The following is a 24288-nucleotide window of genomic DNA, read 5'->3' on the forward strand; positions in this document are numbered from 1 at the left end:
ACTGCACCTAAGAGTATCATCCCAACTTTTCAAGTATTTTTTTTTAATTTCCCATGATCTTAAAGAGTGCCTTTATTTACAATAATCCTAAAAAATCCAAACATCTATAGTACACATCTAAAATAGCTGATTTACAAGCTTTGGCTTAAAGAGAAACAATCTTAAATAGCAAAACAAGAAGGTGACTTTATATTTTTAATGTATATAGAGTCCCAAACTGAAGAATTCTCTAACCATATTTAGCATTATTTTTAAAATGCAGTGTTTAAAGGAGTGATTTTATATTTTAATTTTTTGATTTGACCATTAGTCTTTAAAGAATACACAATTAATAATTATGAAAATTTAACCAGCTAATGAAAGTTTAACCACTGGATAAGTGCTGAATAGTTCATTCCAAACTTACTGCTTAATATAAATAAAAGATCTGAAACCTATAACTCATATGACATCAAACTATTATAATGAAATCACTGTCTCTTACATTCAAGACAAAGTGCTATATAAAATATCAATTTCTATTCAAAATCTTTACCTTTATTTAGCAACTAGAATGACAACAGACAAAACAACAAAATTTTAACATCTGAAACAATATCCTTACAAGTTAAAGCAGTTAACCTCACCATCTATGCCTGAACTACCTATTTTACATGGCAAAATAAATACATTTTGAAGATCCTAAAAATTTTAAAAACAATTTTAAAAACATTTTAAAATTTATTTTTACCTTGAAAGGCAAAGGCTCTTCAGCAAGAGGACTAACTGGAAGTGAAGTGGTGCTACTTGCTGGGCTCATATCTGCACTCTATAAGAAAAACAAAATTAAAGATGTAGTTTTATAGTCATTTTTATTATTCATAATTTATAATCTAACTCTTCTTATTAAAATAAAAAACAAATAAGTAAAAATGTGCTTAGTTTCTCAGTCGTGTCTGACTGCGCCCACCAGGCTCCTCTGTCCATGGTGTTCTCCAGGCAAGAATACTGGAGTGGGTTGCCATGTCCTCTTCCAGGGGATCTTCCCAACCCAGGGATTGAAACCAGGTCTCCCGCATTGCAGATGAATTTTTTATCTTCTGAGCCACCAGGGAAGCGGCTCAGCTAGTAAAGTAAAATTGGCCGTAGAAAATTTCAAATATTTTTTGTAAAATGAAACGTTTTTAATTTAGAAATAGTTATCTAAGAAATTAATCAAATGATTACTTTTCAATTTGCATTTCAAGTTCATTTTATTAAATATGAAAATCATCTTTTATGTTAGGATGGTATCCAGTGTTACACTTAACTTATATTCTTACATTTTTTAATTGTTAACCTGTACCTATAATGGTTCACTATAGTGCTATTTCCACACTTTTCAGGCTGATTTTCAAATAGGTGTCATTCTATTTATGGAGATTTAAATCATCATATCCAGTTTTTAATTTATCATGAAAAGCACATTTGCCATTAATTTACAACTATAAAATGAAGAAATATGATTTTTTTTTAAATTCCCATATCCATAGCTCTTGACAAACTTTATTATATTCAACTAAACAAAACTTTAAGGACAAGATTTACACAAATATAAGAGAATTATTGGAATGTTGCTAATGCTGTTCTTTTTAGTCCTTTAAAAAAATGCAGTCAGTTAAAACTTCTGGATTAGAGGTTTGTCATCATTTTTCCTAAAAGCAATAAAAAGATACTGATAATACATAGCAATAGACGTTATTTTACTATGCCTTTAACTCATTCTCTCAGAGGAATTATTTCATTTAAGTAGATAAACAAACAAAACATTGGGGAAAAAATGTACACCTACATTTTTTTAACTCCATTTCCAAATACAGATGAACACAAATAGAGAAAAAAACTTACAGTAAAGATTAAAACAAAACATGATTGACCTTGAGATAAGGGAACAAGTAGACAAGTTTGGCTGACAAATTCCAACAAAAGAACACACTCAAAGAATAGATGTTGTGGATGCTTTTTTTATTCAAAGATCATTTTCAATTCATTTGATTCAGGTATACAATAAACTGAAACACTTTAAATAGTCATTAAAGTAGGATTACTTCTGACTATCAAGTCCAGAAAAAAAATGGCTATGAACTATAAAGATGAGAACCAAGATACTCAGTGTATATATTTTTTACATAACATGTACTTTCTTTAGAAATTGACATAAGCCTGAACATTGAGTTACAGTGTCTAAAGGAGGAAATTAGATAAAAACTGAACAATAATTTACTAAAGGAAACAGGAAAATACATGCACCAGATAACTGAGGTGAGTTAGTTACTAATTTCTAAATATATTCAGAGCTTCTTGGCCATTTATTAGCACAAAATCAGGAAATATTCTGGACTGATGACTTCCACTGTTTGATCATATGATGTAATGGAGAAACAAAGAGCTTTCTTGGTAATGAACTTACTGCAGAATTCTAACAGAAATGAGTGAAACATTTTTTCAGAAACAGAAAAACAAAATTTGAGCTGTTTCTCTATCATTAGCTTTTTCATGACAAATTAAGCAAGTGATAGAACCCAGTTCATATATAGTTGAATTATCTGATATTTTTCCCAAAAGTACTGATATTTTGCATAACATAAGAAAGTATTATGTCTTTAAAAATCAGGTATTCAGGAGATAGAGATGACATTTGGCTATGAAAATCTGAAAGCCTGGATCAGATTAAGGGTTATTTAACTTCTGTAAGAAGACGAGCTGAAAATAAAGCTTCATGTTTAACTTCTTTTAGGGTTAAGGTCTCCCACAACTTCCCAGAAATAAATTTGTCATTCTAAGTATTATGGAAAGCAGACTCTAAAATATGCATCATGTAACCTTGATTATTTGAATGTCATTCTTAGAGAAAACTTTGTTTTGGCTTTAACTTTCAAATTCATCTTATAGTGTGACACTTTAATTCTATTGCTCTTAGGAAATCTTGAGGAAAATGTGTTTTTAAAGCACATCAATCTTATATGACAGCATCTGATAAACTGCACTTAATTATCAAGCTGAGAAACACACAGCAAAAAATAAGATAAAAATATCTTCAATTTCAGTTTGCTTTCCCATTTGTGTTTCAGTAATCGGTAATATAGGTGGCATTCCAATTGTTTCATCCTTTAGATAAAATATTGTACTAAATCCTTCAGATATCTCTTAACCATACCTCATATTTTAATTAATTTACCCTTTCATTCAATGACAGCAATACCAATGCAACTCTATATCTAAATACAAATTAATAAAGTCCTCTCAAATTACATTTGATGTTTTAAATCCTCAGTTTCAATATATCCTGGTAACAACTCTTGACTACCAATCTAGTACTGACTCTATCAACACTGATGTCAGAATTACTAGAAGTTACTGTTGGGGGAAAAAAAGTATACAAAGTTATGCTTAATTTTTAAAAAATGAGAAAGTAAATAGTATTTTTAAATCACAATAGGCAGTCGTTTCCCAATAAATAATGAGCAAGAAAGGAATTATTTTTGTTAATAACAGTTTTTCCAGGCTAAATTTTAGATCACAATTTGGAAAAATGCCACTGTATTAATATGCATTTTTACGTGCAAGTGGGCTTAGTCACTCAGTCACGTCCTACTCTTTGCCACCCCATGGACTGTAGCCCACCAAGCTCCTCTGTCCATGGAATCTTTCAGGCAAGAATACTGCAGTGGCTTTAACTTTCCTACTAGTGAAATTTCCCACTCCAGTGAATCTGCCTGACCCAGGGATCGAACCTGCATCCTTGCGTCTCCTGTACTAGCAGGTGGATTCTTTACTTCTGCGCCATCTGGGAAGTCCACCCATTATTATAAATAATGTTTAAAATGTTTGATTATAAATGTAATCACATTCAACTGTCACTGCTCAACTGTCAGAAAAAAGTGTTGAAACTTGAACATTACATCTTCTCTTAGATTGTACTATTCGATCTACTATTGCAAAATACAAATCTGGATTCATTGTAATAGCTTTGAGAAACATACTATTCTTTCTTTTTACACAGAGAAATAAAATACTCTTAGTTGATTCTGTCACTTCTTACTATTGATCCTTTGTGTACAAAATTTGCTATCAGCCAGCCATTTGTATAATAACATAAAAATGAAAATTCAATTTCTAAAATACTTTTCATTGATTCATAAATTAAAGAGTTACTTTTTATCCAAGAAAATGATAGAATATTTTACAAGTATTAAAAATATTTTTCCAATTAAGCCATATTTTAAGTATAAGATTCTATATTAATGTGAGTGCCTGGGTTTGGATTTCTTGTAATGAGGGAACCAGGGCTCCTTGCAGAAGTAGGGGATTCCTGGGATGCAGCAAGGAATGAACAACTTGTGCCAGAAAGTGCTCAAAAGATAAAAGAAAGGAGTGTGCCAAAGAGATAAATGAGCCAACACGAGAGAGTACCCAAATGCCAAAGCTGGAACAATTTGAGCAACAATGTAAACAGCATAGTAATAGATTATAATCAAAATATAAAACAAAAAAGCATGAATTTATATATAAATAAATGAATACATAAACAATTGGGGGAAAGAGATGACTCCTTTTTACAGAAATATTCCAAATAATTTATACAGATACTCCCCCTCTTCAAGATGGAGCATATCATCACAGCCAGCCTCAGGCTATGCTTACAGACTTATTTCCAAAGATAAGAGAATGAAAAAGGGAAAAGGTAACCTTTCAGTGGAGAAACATGGTAAACACTAGCTCAACCAAGTTCTCAAGTTATCCTGTAGAGCGCCTATAGATAACGTGATACAATGTGATGAAAGGGAAAGAAAGTGAAGTTGCTCAGTTGTGACAGACTCTTTGCGACCCCATGGACTGTAGCCTGCCAGGCTCCTCTATCCCTGGGGTTTTCCAGGCAAGAACACTGGAGTGGGTTGCCATTTCCTTCTCCAGAGGATCTTCTGGAGGAGTATTTTACCTCTGCGATCTTCTCCTCCAATGATATCACTCTAAACATGAGAAAAACACTGTACAAACTCAAACTGAGAAACATTCTGCAAAAATCTGAGCGAACTCAAGGTTACCACGGTCAAGCAAAGATTAAGAACTACTACAGATTATGTTGCTATGGAGACATGATGACTAAATGCAAGGAAGCAGCTTGGATTAAACGCTCAAACAGCACAAAGGACATTAGGGAAAATTGGTGACAGCTGAATAAATACCGAATTTAGTTAAGAGTAATGTATGAATATTGGTTCTTTGTTGTGATAGAGACTCTTCTAAGGGAGAATGATGACAACAGAGGAAACTGGAAGAGGGGTATATGACAGTTCTTTACTCTCATCTGAAGAGCTTTTCTTCAGACGAGCTGTTCTACTCAGCTGACAGTATTTTGAAATTAAAAAAAAAAGTTTATTTAAAATATTCATTAGCAATACAATCAGGCTTTTCAAGGTTATAATACATATTCTATCATTATAGTCATATTCTAAGCTTTCATCAGGGCTATTCTAACTTTTATAAAAATAAATTGTGACAGACTATTTTATTGGGATGCATAACCTCTTCACCAAATAATCTTTAATTTTCTATGAAGATCTCACCAAAAAGCTGATGCTAAATTATTTTGAATGCTTTCATGTTCCACATGGGAACATGTGGAAGGAAAAGCTTCAGCCACGTAAGATGATCTATTTGTTTGGGTACTCTTAAGGTGCTTGGTAGAGTGAGTTTGCATTATTTATATTTACCAAAGGCCTTCATTCTATAGTGCAAATCCATTAATTATATCTCCTCTGAAAGTATAATTAATGGATCTGTCCTATGGAATTAAAAATATTTATAAGTATTTCTTGAAGTGAAACATGATCAATTTGGCTCAAATCTGTTGAGTACATAAACAGATTTCAGTGTAAATAGAATATTTTAATTTTTAAGCTATTAGGGTAAAAAATATGGTATACAGGGTATACAGTAATTTTTTTATGTCTAATAAAATTAAATGGTCACCTAAATGTATCTTTTTATTTTTAACTGGAGGATAATTGCTTTAAAAAGTTTTGCTGGTTTCTGCCATACAATGCAAATCAGCCATAAGTGTGTGTGTGTGTACATATAAATAAATACATACATATAAATATCCTCTCCTTTCTGAGCCTCCCTCCCTCCTCCACTCCTGTCCACCTCTCTAGGTTGTCACAGAGTGACAGAGTGCCAGACTGGTATCCTGTGTTATATAGTAGCTTCCCACTAGCTAGCTATTTTACACACGGTGATGTATATGTTTCAATGCTATTCTCTCAATTTGTCCCATCGTCTCCTTTTCCGAGTGTGTCCACAAGTATTATGTTTTATTAGCAATAAAGCACATAGGATAATTCAGATTTCTGTAGTTTTAATGGAAAACTTTTCTTGAAAATGTTTTCCTTTTATTACACGGGCCAATTTTCTATGAAAATTTATTCACCCAGCCATTCAATAACAATTGAGTATGTTCAGTTTCTCTGCCCTTAGATTTTACGTTTTGCTATCATTTTTCCCACTGGCTGCTGTTGTTCCAAAAAGTAAGAAAAAGAATACAGATCATTTAAATGTGATATAAAAAGACAGTCTTTATATATTAGCGTGTAAACTTGAACATACTAGTCCTTCATCAAGTATCCTTCATATAGTGTCCGCATATGGCAATGAGCCAGCAGCCCTGGGCTCCTCCAATTCAGGAGGCTGACCCCTGAACTGCAGGCTTACCTCTGTGAGGAAACAGGTTAGTCATGGGGAAGCTGATTCTATTCATTTAAATCCTAAAGTAGTGTCTATTTCACACTTACTTGCTTACTGTTTTGGCAGTAACTCAAAATGAGAGCAACAATAGACTTAGTTTAATATCTAAATCGGGACCAACTCTTTGGACTTAGACTAAGTTCAGCAAGCTTACCAATTTTTGTCACATCTTTTATCAGTCCTGTTTTCCCTAAATGAAATCTCAGTCTTTTTTTCTTTTTCATATCTTTGTGTAATTGATGTCTGATGTTTTTGCTTGCCCAACATCCAATCAAGTTACTATGTTAACAACATTTGAATTTTCCTTTGGGGAGTGATCTCTCTGCAGTGATTTTGGAGCTCAAAAAACTAAAGTCTGACACTGTTTCCAGTTTTCCCATCTATTTCCCTTGAAGTGATGGGACCAAATGCCCAACCCAATGTATTGAGTGAAGAAAGAAAAGTGTAAGAAAAAAATCACTCAGTGGTGTCCGACTCTGCAACCCCATGGAGTATACAGTCCATGGAATTCTCCAGGTCAGAATACTGGAGTGGGTAGCCGTTCCCTTCTCCAGGGGATATTTCCACCCAAGGATTGAACCCAGGTCTCCTGCATTGCAGGTAGATTCTTTACCAGTGGAGCCACCAGGGAAGTCCTACTTGTATTGAGTAGTGTTGATCTAATAGCCTAAAAATTCAGTTCAGTTCAGTTCAGTCGCTCAGTCATGACCGACTCTTTGCAACCCCATGAATCACAGCACGCCAGGCCTCCCTGTCCGTCACCAACTCCCGGAGTTTACCCAAACTCATGTCCATTGAGTCCGTGATGCCATCCAGCCATCTCATCCTCTGTCGTCCCCTTCTCTTCCTGCCCCCAATCCCTCCCAGCATCAGATTCTTTTCCAATGAGTCAACTCTTCGCATGAAATGGCCAAAGTATTGGAGTTTCAGCTTTAGCATCAGTCCTTCCAATGAACACGCAGGACTGATGTCCTTTAGAATGGACTGGTTGGATCTCCTTGCAGTCCAAGGGACTCTCAAGAGTCTTCTCCAACACCACAGTTCAAAAGTGTCAATTCTTCGGCACTCAGCTTTCTTCACAGGACAACTCGCACATCCATACATGACCACTGGAAAAACATGTCTCTTGCGTTTTAATATGCTATCTAGGTTGGTCATAACTTTCCTTCCAAGGAGTAAGCGTCTTTTAATTTCATGGCTGCAATCACCATCTGCAGTGATTTTGGAGCCCCCCAAAATAAAGTCTGACACTGTTTCCACTGTTTCCCCATCTATTTCCCATGAAGTGATGGGACCGGATGCCATGATCTTCGTTTTCTGAATGTTGAGCTTTAAGCCAACTTTTTCACTCTCCACTTTCACTTTCATCAAGAGGCTTTTGAGTTCCTCTTCACTTTCTGACATAAGGGTGGTGTCATCTGCATATCTGAGGTTGTTGATATTTCTCCTGGCAATCTTGGCTCCAGCTTGTGCTTCCTCCAGCCCAGCATTTCTCATGATGTACTCTGCATATAAGTTAAATAAGCAGGGTGACAATATATAGCCTTGACGTACTCCTTTTCCTATTTGGAACCAGTCTGTTGTTCCATGTCCAGTTCTAACTGTTGCTTCCTGACCTGCATATAGGTTTCTCAAGAGGCAGGTCAGGTGGTCTGGTATTCCCATCCCTTTCAGAATTTTCCACAGTTTATTGTGATCCACACAGTCAAAGGCTTTGGCATAGTCAATAAAGCAGAAATAGATGTTTTTCTGGTTCTCTCTTGCTTTTTCGATGATCCAGCAGATGTTGGCAATTTGATGTCTGGTTCCTCTGCCTTTTCTAAAACCAGCTTGAACATCTGGAAGTTCACGGTTCACGTACTGCTGAAGCCTGGCTTGGAGAATTTTGAGTATTACTTTACTAGCGTGTGAAGTGAAGTGAAATGAAGTCAGTCATGTCCGACTCTTTGTGGCCCCATGGACTGTAGTCTACCACACTCCTCCATCCATGGGATTTTCCAGGCAAGGGTACTGGAGTGGGTTTCCATTTGCAATTGTGCGGTAGTTTGAGCATTCTTTGGCATTGCCTTTCTTTGGGACTGGAATGAAAACTGACCTTTTCCAGTCCTGTGGCCACTGCTGAGTTTTCCAAATTTGCTGGCATATTAAGTGCAGCACTTTCACAGCATCATCTTTCAGGATTTGAAATAGCTCCACTGGAATTCCATCACCTCCACTAGCTTTGTTCGTAGTGATGCTTTCTAAGGCCCACTTGACTTCACATTCCAGGATGTCTGGCTCTAGGTCAGTGATCACACCATCGTGATTATCTGGGTTGTGAAGATCTTTTTTGAATAGTTCTTCTGTGTATTCTTGCCACCTCTTCTTAATATCTTCTGCTTCTGTTAGGTCCATACCATTTCTGTCCTTTATTGTGCCTATCTTTGCATGAAATGTTCCCTTGGTATCTCTAATTTTCTTGAAGAGATCTCTCGTCTTTCCCATCCTGTTGTTTTCCTCTATTTCTTTGCATTGATGGCTGAGGAAGGCTTTCTTATCTCTCCTTGCTATTCTTTGGAACTTTGCATTCAGATGCTTATATCTTTCCTTTTCTCCTTTGCAATGGGCATATAACCAAGGACTACCCAACCGTTCTTATTAAATGCAAAACGCACAAGATCCATATTATTTAAAGAGGACCAAATCTGAGAATTGTGTTGAAATGTTGAGAAAGAGATACTTTCATTCACCAATGCTGCTAAGGTCATAGAGTATGTTTCTATTTGAATTGACAGAGGCCACCGAGTGGAGGAGACATCCCTAGAAATGAATCCAATGTAGAGACTATCCAAGAAATGGAGAGAAAGGAACCAAGTCCTAAGGACATATCTGCATATTGATAAATCAGGGCTGCGTGAACAAATCATTTTCACAAAACAGGACACCTGAGATTTAGGAATCCTTTCTAATACAGGAATAAGCACTATGTGTTACAGAATCTAAAATTGAAAATTGTAGAATCTAAAATCTGAATTGGCTAACATAAGTAGAAAGCCACAATATTATTCTATTTTGTCTTGAGAATAGGAACAACATTTATGTGGTAATAAAATAATTTATTGAATTACTTTCTAAATTTGGGGGGACTCACATGCTTTTTCATTTTGGAGCTCATCAGATCTGGTTAAAAAATTATTGGATACATGTATATATTTAATTTTTCTTGTATATATATCTTGTGTGCTTAGTCACTCAGTCGTGTCCGACTCTTTGTCACCCCGTGGACTATAGCCTGCTGGGATTCTTTGTCCATGGGGATTCTCCAGACAAGACTATTAGAGTGGGTTGCCATGCACTCCTCCAGGGGATCTTCCCAACCAAGGGATCGAACCCAGGTCTCCTGCACTGCAGGTGGATTCTTTAGCGTGTGAACCACCAGGGAAGTCCTATATGTATGTATGTAAATATATGTATTTCTATATTTATAAATTATTTATGTGTATATATGTATGTAAATCATATATATATATATAATGCAAATTTACTTTTGACTAGAAAACACATTCACATAGTCCAAAATTCAAAAAGGATACCATTTTTTTCCAGGAAGATTTATCTTCCACTCTTAGTCTTCAGCCATCCAGAGCCCACTAATCTTACCAATTTATTTCATAACCTTCTACAGATGTTATATGTATATACCAGAAACGCATACACATCTATTTATCTCTGTATATATATCTATCTATATATACACACACAGGGTAGTTTTTTTTTCTTCTGTACATAAGGATAACATGGTATAATACTGTTCTCCAGCTTGCCTTCTTAACATTACCATGTATTTGTATGTAATGAGTTCCCTCATTCTTTTGTGTGCTTACACAGTATTTCATACTGTGGCTATATCATAATAAAGTTAACCAGTGCTATATTCTCACTCTATCACTATTACAAACAGAAATGAAGTTAATAATCTTACACTGTATGCATATGTGCCTATAAGATAATTTTGAGTATTCAGAATTACTGGGCTAAAAGAGATACTCAATTATAATTTTGAATTACGCTACCAAATTTTCCTGTGTGGAGATTCCATTCACACGCCCACTTAAAAGTGAGTATCTCCACTGTCCGACCATGCATTCTCTACTTCAAAATGCCTTTAGTACAGATCCACAAGGTAAACAAAAGCTCTGCCTGAAGTTCACCTTCTTAAACTCACAGCGATTTTTAAAATTTCTTTCTGCCTGGTATCAATAATTGAATAGCTGAGAGGAACAATATCCCAATAAATGCCTGGCTCAGTATTGAGTTAGCTTTGCTCTTAGCCCTACTCTGATGCTATGATCAATTCCAATTACTAATCTCATTATTTGTTTGGTCACTAAATCAAACCTGTATCAAGGTTGTGATCAAACCCCAAACTAACCTAAATTACTGGGCTATATCAGAGATATAAGCTAGCTCATTCAAAGGAGAAATTAGGACTTGGTACTTAGTTTGGCTGTTTTAGAAATGAAATTATATTAACTCAAATAGGGACAAGTAATGATTCAGATGATTCAGAATAATAAAATAAATGAGAGACTGTACTTAATCAGATATTGGCCAACATATCAATTAATGATGAAAACTAAACTTTACCAAGAACTATTAGTGGCAACTATTTGAGTTCTTTCTTTTTGGTGAAGAGAACCATTCAGAAACCACATTATAGAGCAAAAGATTCATTGTTTAGTATAAAGTTAGAAAAAAAAAGTAGCAATTAGATTCTCTCAAAGTATCCTTTATATCAAGCTCTGGTGTATATACAAAGACACACTTATCATTTACAAACCAAGCACTTTCTCCTTTGAACAGTGCTAGAGTGCCACCATCGGAGAAGGCAATGGCACCCCACTCCAGTACTCTTGCCTGGAAAATCCCATGGGCGGAGGAGCCTGGTAGGCTGCAGTCCATGGGGTCGCGAAGAGTCGAACACGACTGAGTGACTTCACTTTCACTTTTCACTTTCATGCATTGGAGAAGGAAATGGCAGCCCACTCCAGTGTTCTTGCCTGGAGAATCCCAGGGACGGGGAGCCTGCTGGGCTGCCGTCTATGGGGTCACACAGAGTTGGACACGACTGAAGCGACTTAGCAGCAGCAGCAGAGTGCCACCATAGTGACAAAACCCATATCCTCTCATTCATTTAAAGTAATTTAAAAATCAACTACCAAAAGCACAATGACTTCATTCCAGATACACTGCAACATAATTTAAGACAGAAATGGCTAATCTTATTAACAATATATTTTTTAAACCAGGCTATTTATGTTGATGGTGGCATTGGTGACCTCAACAATGACTAAGCTTATTTTGGTTCAGTTTTAGGAAAGTGCAGATTCAACTCATGTATCCCAATTATGGAAGTTCGTGATATTTGAACCATAAAGGTCCCATGTCATTTCCCCTTGCCTGGAAAATCCCATGGGTGGAGGAGCCTGGTAGGCTGCAGTCCATGGGGTCGCTGAGGGTCCGACAAGGTTGAGTGACTTCACTTTCACTTTTCACTTTCCTGCATTGGAGAAGAAAATGGCAACGCACTCCAGTGTTCTTGCCTGGAGAATCCCAGGGACGGGGAGCCTGGTGGGCTGCCGTCTATGGGGTCGCACAGAGTCGGACACGACTGAAGTGAATTAGCATAGCATATTCAAAAACTGTGTTTCTGTTTTTATCCACTATTTCTCCCAAGGAAAGAAATTCTGTCCCTGATTCTAATCTCTAAAGCTGATTCAAACCAACTAGTGCTGGATTTCCTTATGTCTTGAGTCTCCACTATCCTTCAATCTGTTTATCTTCCTGAACATTCTTGGTATGTTCTGCTGCTGCCACAAAGTGAAATTTTGGTCTTATTTCATTAACAACATTTAATAAGCAGTACTGATAAGAAAGCATTCCTCAGTGATCACTGCAACGAAATAGAGGAAAACAATAGAATGGGGAAGACTAGATCTCTTCAAGAAAATTACAGACACCAAGGGAACATTTCAAGCAAAGATGGGCACAATAAAGGATAGAAATGGTATGGACCTAACAGAAGCAGAAGATATTTATGAAGAGGGAGCAAGAATACACAGAAGAATGGTACAAAAAAATTCTTCATGACCCAGATAATCACGATGGTGTGATAACTCACCTAGAGCCAGACATCCTGGAACGTGAAGTCAAGTGGGCCTTAGGAAGTGTCACTATGAACAAAGCTAGTGGAGGTGATGGAATTCCAGTTGAGCTATTTCAAATCCTAAAAGATGATGCTGTGAAAGTGCTGCACTCAATATGCCAGCAAATTTGGAAAACTCAGCAGTGGCCACAGGACTGGAAAAGACCAGTTTTCATTCCAATCTCAAAGAAAGGCAATGCCAAAGAATGCACAAATTCCTGCACAATTGCACTCATCTCACATGCTAGTAAAGTAATGCTTAAAATTCTCCAAGCCAGGCTTCAAAAATATGTGAATCAAGAACTTCGAGATGTTCAAGCTGGTTTTAGAAAAAGGCAAAGGAACCAGAGATCAAACTGCCAACATCCGCTGGATCATCAAAAAAGCAAGAGAGTTCCAGAAAAATATCTACTTCTGCTTTATTGACTATGCCAAAGCCTTTCATTGTGTGGATGACAACAAACAGTGGAAAATTCTTCAAGAGATGGGAATACTAGACCACCTGACCTGCCTCTTGAGAAATCTGTATCAAATCAGGAAGCAACAGTTAGAGCAGATTGTTTCCAAATAGGAAAAGGAGTACGTCAAGGCTGTATATTGTCACCCTGCTTATTTAACTTATATGCAGAGTACATCATGAGAAATGCTGGGCTGGATGAAGCACAAGCTGGAATCAAGATGGCCGGGAGAAATATCAATAACCTCAGATATGCAAATGATACCACCCTTATGGCAGAAAGTGAAGAGGAACTCAAAAGCCTCTTCATGAAGGTGAAAGAGGAGAGTGAAAAAGTTGGCTTAAAGCTCAACATTCAGAAAATGAAGATCATGGCATCCAGTCCCATCACTTCATGGCAAATAGATGGGGAAACAGTGGAAACAGTGGCTGACTTTATTTTTTTAGGGTCCAAATCACTGCAGATGGTGACTACATCCATGAAATAAAAGGATGCTCACTCCTTGGAAGGAAAGTTATGACCACCCTAGACTGCACGTTAAAAAGCAGAGATACTACTTTGCCAACAAAGGTCTGTCTAGTCAAGACTATGTTTTATGGATGTGGTAGTTGGACTATAAAGAAAGCTAAGTACCAAAGAACTGATACTTTTGAATTGTGGTGTTGGAAAAGGCTCTTGAGAGTCCCATGGATTGCAAGGAGATCCAACCAGTCCATCCTAAAGGAGATTAGTCCAGAGTGCTCATTGGAAGGACTGATATTGAAGCTGAATCTCCAGTACTTTGGCCATCTGATGAGAAGAACTGGGCCATTTGAAAAGACCCTGATGTTGGGAAAGAGCGAATGTAGGAGGAGAAGGGGATGACAGGATGAGATGGTTGGATGGCATCACCAACTCAATGGACATGAGTTTGGGTAAACTCTGGGAGTTGGTGATGGACAGGGAGGCCTGGTGTGCTGCAGTCCATGGGGTCGCAAAGAGCTGGACATGACTGAGCGACTGAACTGAAGTGAACTAATAATCTACTACAAACCAGATTTGTGATGTATGTTCAGTAAAAGTCCCTGCCTCAGGTTATCTTAAATTCATTAGAGGAGATAAGCCATTGTGAAAAGTACAAACTAGAAAAAAGGAATTCATAAGTTAGCAGATAGAGAATCAAACAAATAAAAATCCAACTATCTAAGATAATATGTATGTCCCTTTCTCAGTCTTTTTCTGTGAGATGTTAACTGATTGGAATTCATGTACATTATATATTCTAAATTTTGCAGAAAACTACATTCTCAGGACTTTTCTTGTATGAAATATTTTTCTTCAATGTACTTTATGATGAGTACATAAAACACTATCACATTATATACTTTATACATTGGCCAAGCTCCTAATTTTTGACATTTTTGCATTTTCATTTTTTCTTTACAATTAATGCTGTGATGATACTCTTCAAACAAATCTTTGGTTATTTCTTCTAGTAAGTTTATAGAATTGTATAGTCACAGTTAAGCAACATGCATATAATTGGCTAACTTCACATGCATTATCAAATTTTCCTTCAAGGCTAAAGTACTAATTTTTCTCCTATTTGAGAAGTTTGAGAGTTCTAAATTTATTGTACTTTCTATAAGTGAAAGTCACTCAGCCATGTCCAACTCATTCAGTCCATGGAATTCTGCAGGGAAGAGTAATGGAGTGGGTAGCCTTCCCCTTCTCCAGCGGATGTTCCCAACACAGGAATCAAACTCAGGTCTCCCTCATTGCAGGCAGATTCTTTACCAGCTAAGCCAAAAGGGAGGCCCAAGAATACTGGAGTGGGTAGTCTATCCCTACTCCAGCAGACCTTCCTGACCAGGAATTGAACCTGGGTCTCCTGCATTGCAGGCAGATTCTTTACCAACTGAACTATCAGGGGTTATAGGCATAGAGAAAAATACCAGGTTGTTTACTAATAACTGTAACTTACTAGTTGCTTAACTATGGGAGGAGTATATCCTTAAATTTCATTCAAATAAACTTTAAATATATTAAAGCGCTAAATATAAAGACAATGAAAAAGAACCTTAAAGAAAATACAGGTAAACATCTCTCAGTTATAGAATGTGGAGGTCTTTTCTAAATATAAACATTAATAAACCATAAAGTCAAATATCTGTGTCTATGCTTCATTTTCTATACTTAAAACAAAGTTGTAAAGCAAATGAAATATCAGAATTGTTTAAATTTGTAGTGAACACTTATTCTTCATTTCTGATGTTTCCTTTCATGTAGAAGGAGCTTTACTAGTGTTATACTCTCAGCTTCTCTGCCTAGCAAAGAAGCATCACTTTTCTGGCTGCTAAATTTGGGATGGATGAACTTGGTGTGCTTGGCTCAGCTCATTCCTCTTTCTTTTGCTAGCTGGATCACATGCAGAGAACATGTGTTCTGTTCCACAGCTCTGCAGTAGGCTTTTTAACTGCTAAATTCTGAGTAAGAGCTTTAAGCCTCAGATCCTAAGAGTTTTATCCTGAAAGGTTGTCTGCAGCTTATGGAGACTTTCCCCAGGGGCAGGAGTTATTTTTACATTGTTATGAGTCTTAAGTGATAGTTTTTGGGATGAATGGACCTCAACAAAGCTTCTGGGTGCCAGAAACATCAGAAAGACAATGGCCTTGTATAGACTTGGTCAAAATAAAGATGCCAGGGCCTCAGGAGCTGCTGGTTGACTTTGAACTATACAGAGCAGCTTTTCATGAGCAGATTTGGCTGGTATAGTATTGAACTAGAAGAAAAGAGTGCCTTTCAATTCTTGGACTTCTTCAGTTTGGGTAGGAGAATGTTAGCAGCTTTCAAATTAAAAGCTGAATTCTGTGTTTGCTATAGCATGCTAGTAAGCTTCTAGCTTTAAATTCTGCATGTCAGACCTTGCACTTAAAACTTGATACACTGCATAATGTAATAGGCTTCTAGAATAGCTTCCAATGATCCCTGTTTGCTTGCATTTGCACTGTTGTATAATTCTCTTGCCTTGAGTGTGGGTTGGATTTGGTAACTCAGCAAATGTGGCAATGCCAGGTTAAAAGAGATTGCATAAAGGCAAGCAAAGAAGGTGCAAGACTGCTTGGAAGGTGACTGTAATATGTTGACAGCTTATGGTGGTTGAGACAAGGTTTCATCAGTACAGATGGTGAAAACTGATTTAGGAGTGTGTGTGTGTGTGTATATATATATATATATAGTAGAATAACAGAATTTCCTGATTGTTCGGATATGGGCTAGGAGAGAAATAGAGGAGACAAGGTTGATTTTTAAGGTTGGGTCTAAATCAATGTAAGGACTAAGTAGGAATTGACAGGCATAGGAAATATTGCAGGAGTAACACATTTGAAGTGAAAAAAAAAAAATATATATATATATATATATCCAACAGTTTAGTTTGTTCAAGTTAAGTTTGAAATTTCAGTCAGATATGGGAGTGGAAATGTCAGGTAAGCACTTGTATACACTGCCTGAGATAAGATGGAGAAGAAGATTATGAAAAAAATCAGTTCAAGGAGCTGAAAGGTGAGGGAACAATTTGGATAAATAAGAAATATTTCAGGAGCAATACTGGAAATCATGAAAATGAGTAAGGCTCTGTAATCTTTAAAGACTAGGGGAAGTATATGATGGAGGTCTAAGAAGACTACAATGAAGAGGGGTAACAAGCAGAATAGTCTGATGGGCTTCAAGCTTTGAACATTAGTGAAGCAGGAGAGATGCTGGTCAGAAAACTATGAAGAACAAGGACAACTGCTTTTTCTCTGGACTTCATACCATCAGGATGTGATCGTGAAAATCACCACCACATAGCTTATGCTACCTGGAAACCAAAATGACCTCACCTAAATTATTCTTTCACTATCCTTCTCAAAGAAGACAAGAAGTTTTGCATCTTCCTGTAGCCAATATATGTAGAACCAACTTAACCAATTTATAACAAAGGAAAACCAAAAAAAAAAAAAAAAAAAAACAGAAAGCTAATGAGCAGGATAAGCACATCTACTTCAACTTTATACCCACTGTCAATTTTGCTCAGAAAATTTAAGCTGTATTATATACTGTAATCTTTATGAGGATCACACAGTTTACCTCTGTTTTCACACTGTCTAAATGCCCTCAAATTATCAAGAAATCTTGTAGTATTCACCAAAATCTGTCCATTCCTGATAGCTAAATCCTGATCACTGATGCATCAGTTCCACTACTACGCACCAATCACAACAATTACAGGAAACTTCTGGTTTTTATTTATTTTCAAAGAATTTAATTCAAAACATGAAAAAGACAGTTTTGAGGTGGGACATGTGACGGTATGAAGGAGTCACCTTGCCAGATCAGATCAAATCAGATCAGTTGCTCAGTCGTGTCTGACTCTTTGCAACCCCATGAATCGCAGCACGCCAGGCCTCCCTGTCCAACACCAACTCCCGGAGTTCACTCAGACTCACGTCCATCGAGTCAGTGATGCCACCCAGCCATCTCATCCTCTGTCGTCCCCTTCTTCTCTTGCCCCCAATCCCTCACAGCATCAGAGTTTTTTCCAATGAGTCAACTCTTCGCATGACGTGGCCAAAGTACTGGAGTTTCAGCTTTAGCATCATTCCTTCCAAAGAAATCCCAGGGCTGATCTCCTTCAGAATGGACTGGTTGGATCTCCTTGCAGTCCAAGGGACTCTCAAGAGTCTTCTCCAACACCACAGTTCAAAAGCATCAATTCTTCGGCGCTAAGCCTTCTTCACAGTCCAACTATCACATCCATACATGACCACTGGAAAAACCATAGCCTTGACTAGACGAACCTTTGTTGGCAAAGTAACGTCTCTGCTTTTCAATATGCTATCTAGGGTGGTCATAACTTTCCTTCCAAGGAGTAAGCGTCCTTTAATTTCATGGCTGCAGTCACCATCCGCAGTGATTTTGGAGCCCAGAAAAATAAAGTCTGACACTGTTTCCACTGTTTCCCCATCCATTTCCCATGAAGTGATGGGACCGGATGCCATGATCTTCGTTTTCTGAATGTTGAGCTTTAAGCCAACTTTGTCACTTTCCACTTTCACTTTCATCAAGAGGCTTTTTAGTTCCTCTTCACTGTCTGCCATAAGGGTGGTGTCATCTGCATATCTGAGGTTATTGATATTTCTCCCGGCAATCTTGATTCCAGCTTGTGCTTCTTCCAGCCCAACGTTTCTCGTGATGTACTCTGCATATAAGTTAAATAAGCAGGGTGACAATATACAGCCTTGATGCACTCCTTTTCCTGTTTGGAACCAGTCTGTTGTTTCATGTCCAGTTCTAACTGTTGCTTCCTGACCTGCATATAGGTTTCTCAAGAGGCAGATCAGGTGGTCTGGTATTCCCATCTCTTTCAGAAAAGTGTATAAAGATAAAAAATTCTGGATTAGCAAAAAAAAGAAGGCAAAAACAAAACAAAACATTTTTGCCAATTCTGGCCCTCTCCTTACATTCCTTTGAAAGCATAAGAAGGCAACATTAGTAAAGAATACATTATATTGGTAAATCGTAGCTCATTGGCATTCAGATTTGGTAGTGCAGTAAATGATTTCTAAACATCTTTTCTTCTCCATAAAATTTAGGATTGTAGCCAGCTTTTTAAGAATGCAGTGTTTAAACAGGTTTCATAAATTAAACCACATACATAAACACATGCATGCACACACCCACACACACAGACGTATCATGCAGTGAGAAAGTACCCAATATCCTGGCTTAATGGAGCTTTTTATATTGAAGGGAACATTTGGTGGAGATTGCCACATTTAATAAACTCTGACTCTTTGTAAGACTGAAAAAGATTTTTAGAGTTAATCCCAGCTCTTAAGGAAACAAACCAGACAAACATGAAGCCATTTTCCATACCCTCAAAGAATAGAACATTTTGAACCATTAGGTTTCTCTACGGCACAAAACAATCCACTGGCATTAAAAGCTGGGATGGTGACTGACCTTTTCTCTCAATTAAGCAGGGAAAGTTACCATCATACTGCAAACTAAGTAAAGTAGCTGGCCAGCCATCATTAAGTGACTGCACACTCAATTTCTACAACTTTTTGAATATAAGGATTCAAGAAAAAGCTCATAACACAAATAGAATTTTTCTACCAGAAAAAAACAAATAAGTTACGCTTTTAATCAGTAAAATTTGAAGACTTCAACTTTGGTTCAATAAAACTGAGGATTATTATTATACATCAAGTGGTTACTGAAGTACCTAATTCATGATAGATGCTCGATAATTATTACTATTTCTACTCGGTAAGAACAATTTGGAAACAAATTGGGATTTATTTTAAATTTTCTAACTCCTAGTCCAGTGTTCTTACCTACCACACTAGCTGTTACTCTCTTTCAGTTCATTTGTCTTGGTTAAGGCTATTAGAGCAAATATGAGTTTCTAAATTGCCATGGCACTTTCATTGTCATATAAGGAGTCTTTATAGAATTTTTAACATGTATGCCTTTTTTTCTGACAACTAAATTATATAATGAAAGATAGGAATTTACCTTCTTTCCTTCCCTCCCCTCCACTTCCTTCCCCTCCCGCCTTCCTTGCTTTTTGATTGCCTTCCTCCCTTCCCTCCTATAGTAGTATTGTACAGGACACGTATGAGACACTTCAGGAATGAATTGGCTTTGGTGTCTGTTTGGCAGCATAACTTCAGAGTACCACAAAAATTAGACAATTTAGGAATAATTTAGATTTATACCTTACTTTATAAAAGATTGGAACCGGGAGATTTTTCAGAGGTAGCACAAAGGTAAGTTGCAAAATATGACAAAAACCAAGCCTTACAGCTGATAGTCAACTGAACAGTGAACTATTGATAGTCAAGCATTCAAATGTATCCCTACCTCTGCTTTTATGACTTGTTCATAAATTTTTTATCACATCAATGAATTTTGCTCTAGACAGATCCCATCCTATTAATGAATTTCCTTTCTGGAATGAAATAGAAATTGAGTTTTCAATTACTTACATTTCTTCAGAATCTAGAAAATCCAACTTTAACTTGTAACTGGGAAAGAGTAAATGGGGGTAAAATTATTTTAAAGTATAATTGCAAAACATGTTTCACATCTCTAAAATGAAGATAGTGTCTTAACATTTGTTATTGTTTTTATCTTATTGAGATTTTTATGCAGATTAAATATGTTTACATATATAAGGCTCTAGTCTTAGATCAGTAACTATCATTTAGTTACTAACAAATGTTAACTATCTTTTAATAGATAATTTGAAGACTCAGGCCACTGTGAAGTAGAATAATATTTAATGAACCCATCCTCATCATTGACCTCATGCCTTGAAGTTCCACTCTATCGAGCATTAACTCTGAGTCTGACGTTATAAAGCTGTGCCCATATTTCTAATATAGTATTATTTTCTAGTACAGTATTAATTTCTTTAATCCCCTTCCACAAATAGGCATATTTAGAAAGAATTAAAAACATCCATTTAAAATAAGAAAAGTAGAAATAACTTTAACAGTCAATAGGTCATCTATTACATTTGAATGGAAAATGAATAAAATAAAATATACCACTTAGTTTTAAGCTGAATTTGATACTGTTAGAGTTGATCCTGCTGTATGGTATTTGGTTAAAGGGCTAAAAGAAAGTAAAATAATTTTGTAATTTATGGTTAACAGTGTTACAGTCTTGATGCACCTACTGAAATTTAGGTAATTAGCTAAACTATTACCTAGTTTAGCTAATGTAATGTGTCTGAGGCACCACACTACGCTTATTATGGTAGCTAACTGAAAGAGTTAAAAGTTAATGGTCATTCATAAAGTAGAAATAATTCTTCAAAATTAATAAGCTATTTAACAAGTTATGTATCGTTATGAAATATTTCATAATGAACTTCAGTATAACTGAAGTTCTCATTTCAATTTCAAAATTTCTTTTAAAAGTTCTATATTAAATAGATACTATTGTAAAATCTGTGATACATAACCCACCTTATTAATTTGAGGATACTGAATCACCTTTCATTCTAATTTATGAGAGGAGTATCATTGTAAGCATCAATTACTCTCTGCTTTGTTATCCTGGAACCACAGCTTGAATTACTGCCCCACTGTCAAGTGTCACTCCATGTTACTGCCATCACTACGCCTCTAAGCAAATCTCTCTCCTAAATTCATTACTTTTAATCCAGGGTTTTCAAAACTTATTTGACCATGCACCATTTTTCATATTGTAATGCATAAATAGCACACAATGAGGAAGTCATGAAATAAAATGTACTCTAAGATTACAGTAGATGCCCCCAAAGTATTTGAGATTAGAAATGATTAAATGATTGGCATTTGATTATCAAATTTTTTTTATTTTTTTTGATTATCATATTAAAAAAAAATTTAGTAATCTAATAAAGACATGTAAAATTGTAAGTCAAGGCACATTAGACCAGCAATTGGACAGGTGGTTAGCAAAGCTATGAATCAAAGAAAAAATGAAATAACTGTTTAAAGTTTTATGTAATTTAGCTTTCAACTTCATGATGGGATTTGCAAATGAAAAGTACTTTCTTAAATCAGATTTTTCATGATCACAATAACTCTATAAATGAATTTGGTATTTTTCATACATATTTAAAAATGAATTGTAAAAGGATAACTAATCACAAATTTTTATTATTAAAATTTTCTTATCAAAAGTTTTTAATCACTTACTAAGGATCTACCATATCTCAGGCACTGCACTGAGCATATATTTAACACTCAAGGCAACCATATGAGGTATGGAAGATTATAACTTCTATTTTTTAGATGAAGTAAATGAGACTTTGAGCAGTTAAGTATATTCTTAAAAGTTACTCATCAAGTAACCAACTTGTACTTATCTCTCTTGAGGTGCCTCAGAATCTGAAAGCACAACTGATTTATCAAATAGTAATTTTGTAAATATTTACCTGTAGAAGATAATTCATTCAAAGTGTTTAAAAGTTTCACATATGCATCAATTAAACTGGCCTGGCATAAATTTTCTTTGTCTCAGCGTGTGTGTGTGCTCAATCCTTCAATCGTGTCGGACTCTCTGTGACCCCATGTACTGGACCTCACCAGGTTTCTCTGTCCATGGGATTCTTCAGGTAAGAATAATGGAGTGGACTGCCATTCCCTTCTCCAGGGGATCTTCCTGACCCAGGGATCGAACCTGCATCTCTTACATCTACCTGCAGTGGCAGGCAGATTCTTTATCACTAGTGCCACCTGGGAAGCCCAAAGAGGACCCAGATATTCTTATTAATACATGTGTGGTTTGCATGTTGCCTCTAGACAGAGTTGAAAATATAGATTAATGTTTTCTCTACCTCTGCCCTTTTATATTTGGGGTTATATTACCATCTCAGAAAAATGTACACTAAAGATCTGTGCTCTTATTTGTAAAGAAATGCTTATGATGTTCAAACTTTCTTAGTTTTTTTTTTAATAAAACTCAGCATCAACAAGGCCATCTTAACAAAGATGAGTGAGGTTGGGGATGGTCTGGGGAGCTGGATCAGAGTTAGATCCCAGGAGTCTCTAAAACATATTTCTGCCCCTTGCTTTCCTTATTCCCAGAAATATACTTCCTTGTAGCATGCCTAGATCTGATAGATAGAGTGCCTGATGAACTATGGAATGAGGTTCGTGACATTGTACAGGAGACAGGGATCAAGACCATTCCCATAGGAAAGAAATGCAAAAAAGCAAAATGGCTGTCTGGGGAGGCCTTACAAATAGCTGTGAAAAGAAGAGAAGCGAAAAGCAAAGGAGAAAAGGAAAGATATAAACATCTGAATGCAGAGTTCCAAAGAATAGCAAGAAGAGATAAGAAAGCCTTCTTCAGTGATTGATGCAAAGAAATAGAGGAAAACAACAGAATGGGAAAGACTAGGGATCTCTTCAAGAAAATCAGAGATACCAAAGGAACATTTCACGCAAAGATGAGCTCGATAAAGGACAGAAATGGTATGGACCTAACAGAAGCAGAGATACTAAGAGATGGCAAGAATACACAGAAGAACTTTACAAAAAAGATCTTCACGACCCAGATAATCACAATGGTGTGATCACTGACCTAGAGCCAGACATCCTGGCATGTGAAGTCAAGTGGGCCTTAGAAAGCATCACTACGAACAAAGCTAGTGGAGGTGATGGAATTCCAGTTGAGCTATTCCAAATCCTGGAAGATGATGCTGTGAAACTGCTGCACTCAATATGCCAGCAAATTTGGAAAACTCAGCAATGGCCACAGGACTGGAAAAGGTCAGTTTTCATTCCAATCCCAAAGAAAGGCAATGCCAAAGAATGTTCAAACTACTGCACAATTGCACTCATCTCACACGCTAGTAAAGTAATGCTCAAAATTCTCCAAGCTAGGCTTCAGCAATATGTGAACTGTGAACTTCCTGATGTTCAAGCTGGTTTTAGAAAAGGCAGAGGATCCAGAGATCAAATGGCCAACATCTGCTGGACCATAGAAAAAGCAAGAGAGTTCCAGAAAAACATCTATTTCTGCTTTATTGACTATGCCAAAGCCTTTGATTGTGTGGATCCCAATAAACTGTGGAAAATTCTGAAAGAGATGGGAATACCAGACAACCTGATCTACCTCTTGAGAAATCTGTATGCAGGTCAGGAAGCAACTGTTAGAGCTGGACATGGAACAACAGACTGGTTCCAAATAGGAAAAGGAGCTCGTCAAAGGCTGTATATTGTCACCCTGTTTATTCAACTTATATGCAGAGTACATCATGAGAAACACTGGACTGGAAGAAACACAAGCTGGAATCAAGATTGCCGGGAGAAATATCAATAACCTCAGATATGCAGATGACACCACCCTTATGGC

General features: G+C 36.5%; 1 protein-coding gene across 25 annotated transcripts in view; it reads right to left on the reverse strand.

Annotated features, from left to right (window-relative positions):
* Positions 1-24288, reverse strand: part of CCSER1 (coiled-coil serine rich protein 1) — a 1462911-nt gene that overhangs the window by 844905 nt on the left and 593718 nt on the right. For all 25 annotated transcript variants that reach the window (XM_025290710.2, XM_025290711.2, XM_044946320.1 and 22 more), the window contains exon 7: positions 731-808. In XM_025290710.2, the coding sequence (XP_025146495.2) occupies positions 731-808 (78 nt within the window). The remainder of the gene's footprint in view (positions 1-730; positions 809-24288) is intronic.

This window comes from Bubalus bubalis, chromosome 7 (assembly GCF_019923935.1).
Source record: "Bubalus bubalis isolate 160015118507 breed Murrah chromosome 7, NDDB_SH_1, whole genome shotgun sequence".
Lineage (NCBI taxonomy): Eukaryota > Metazoa > Chordata > Mammalia > Artiodactyla > Bovidae > Bubalus > Bubalus bubalis.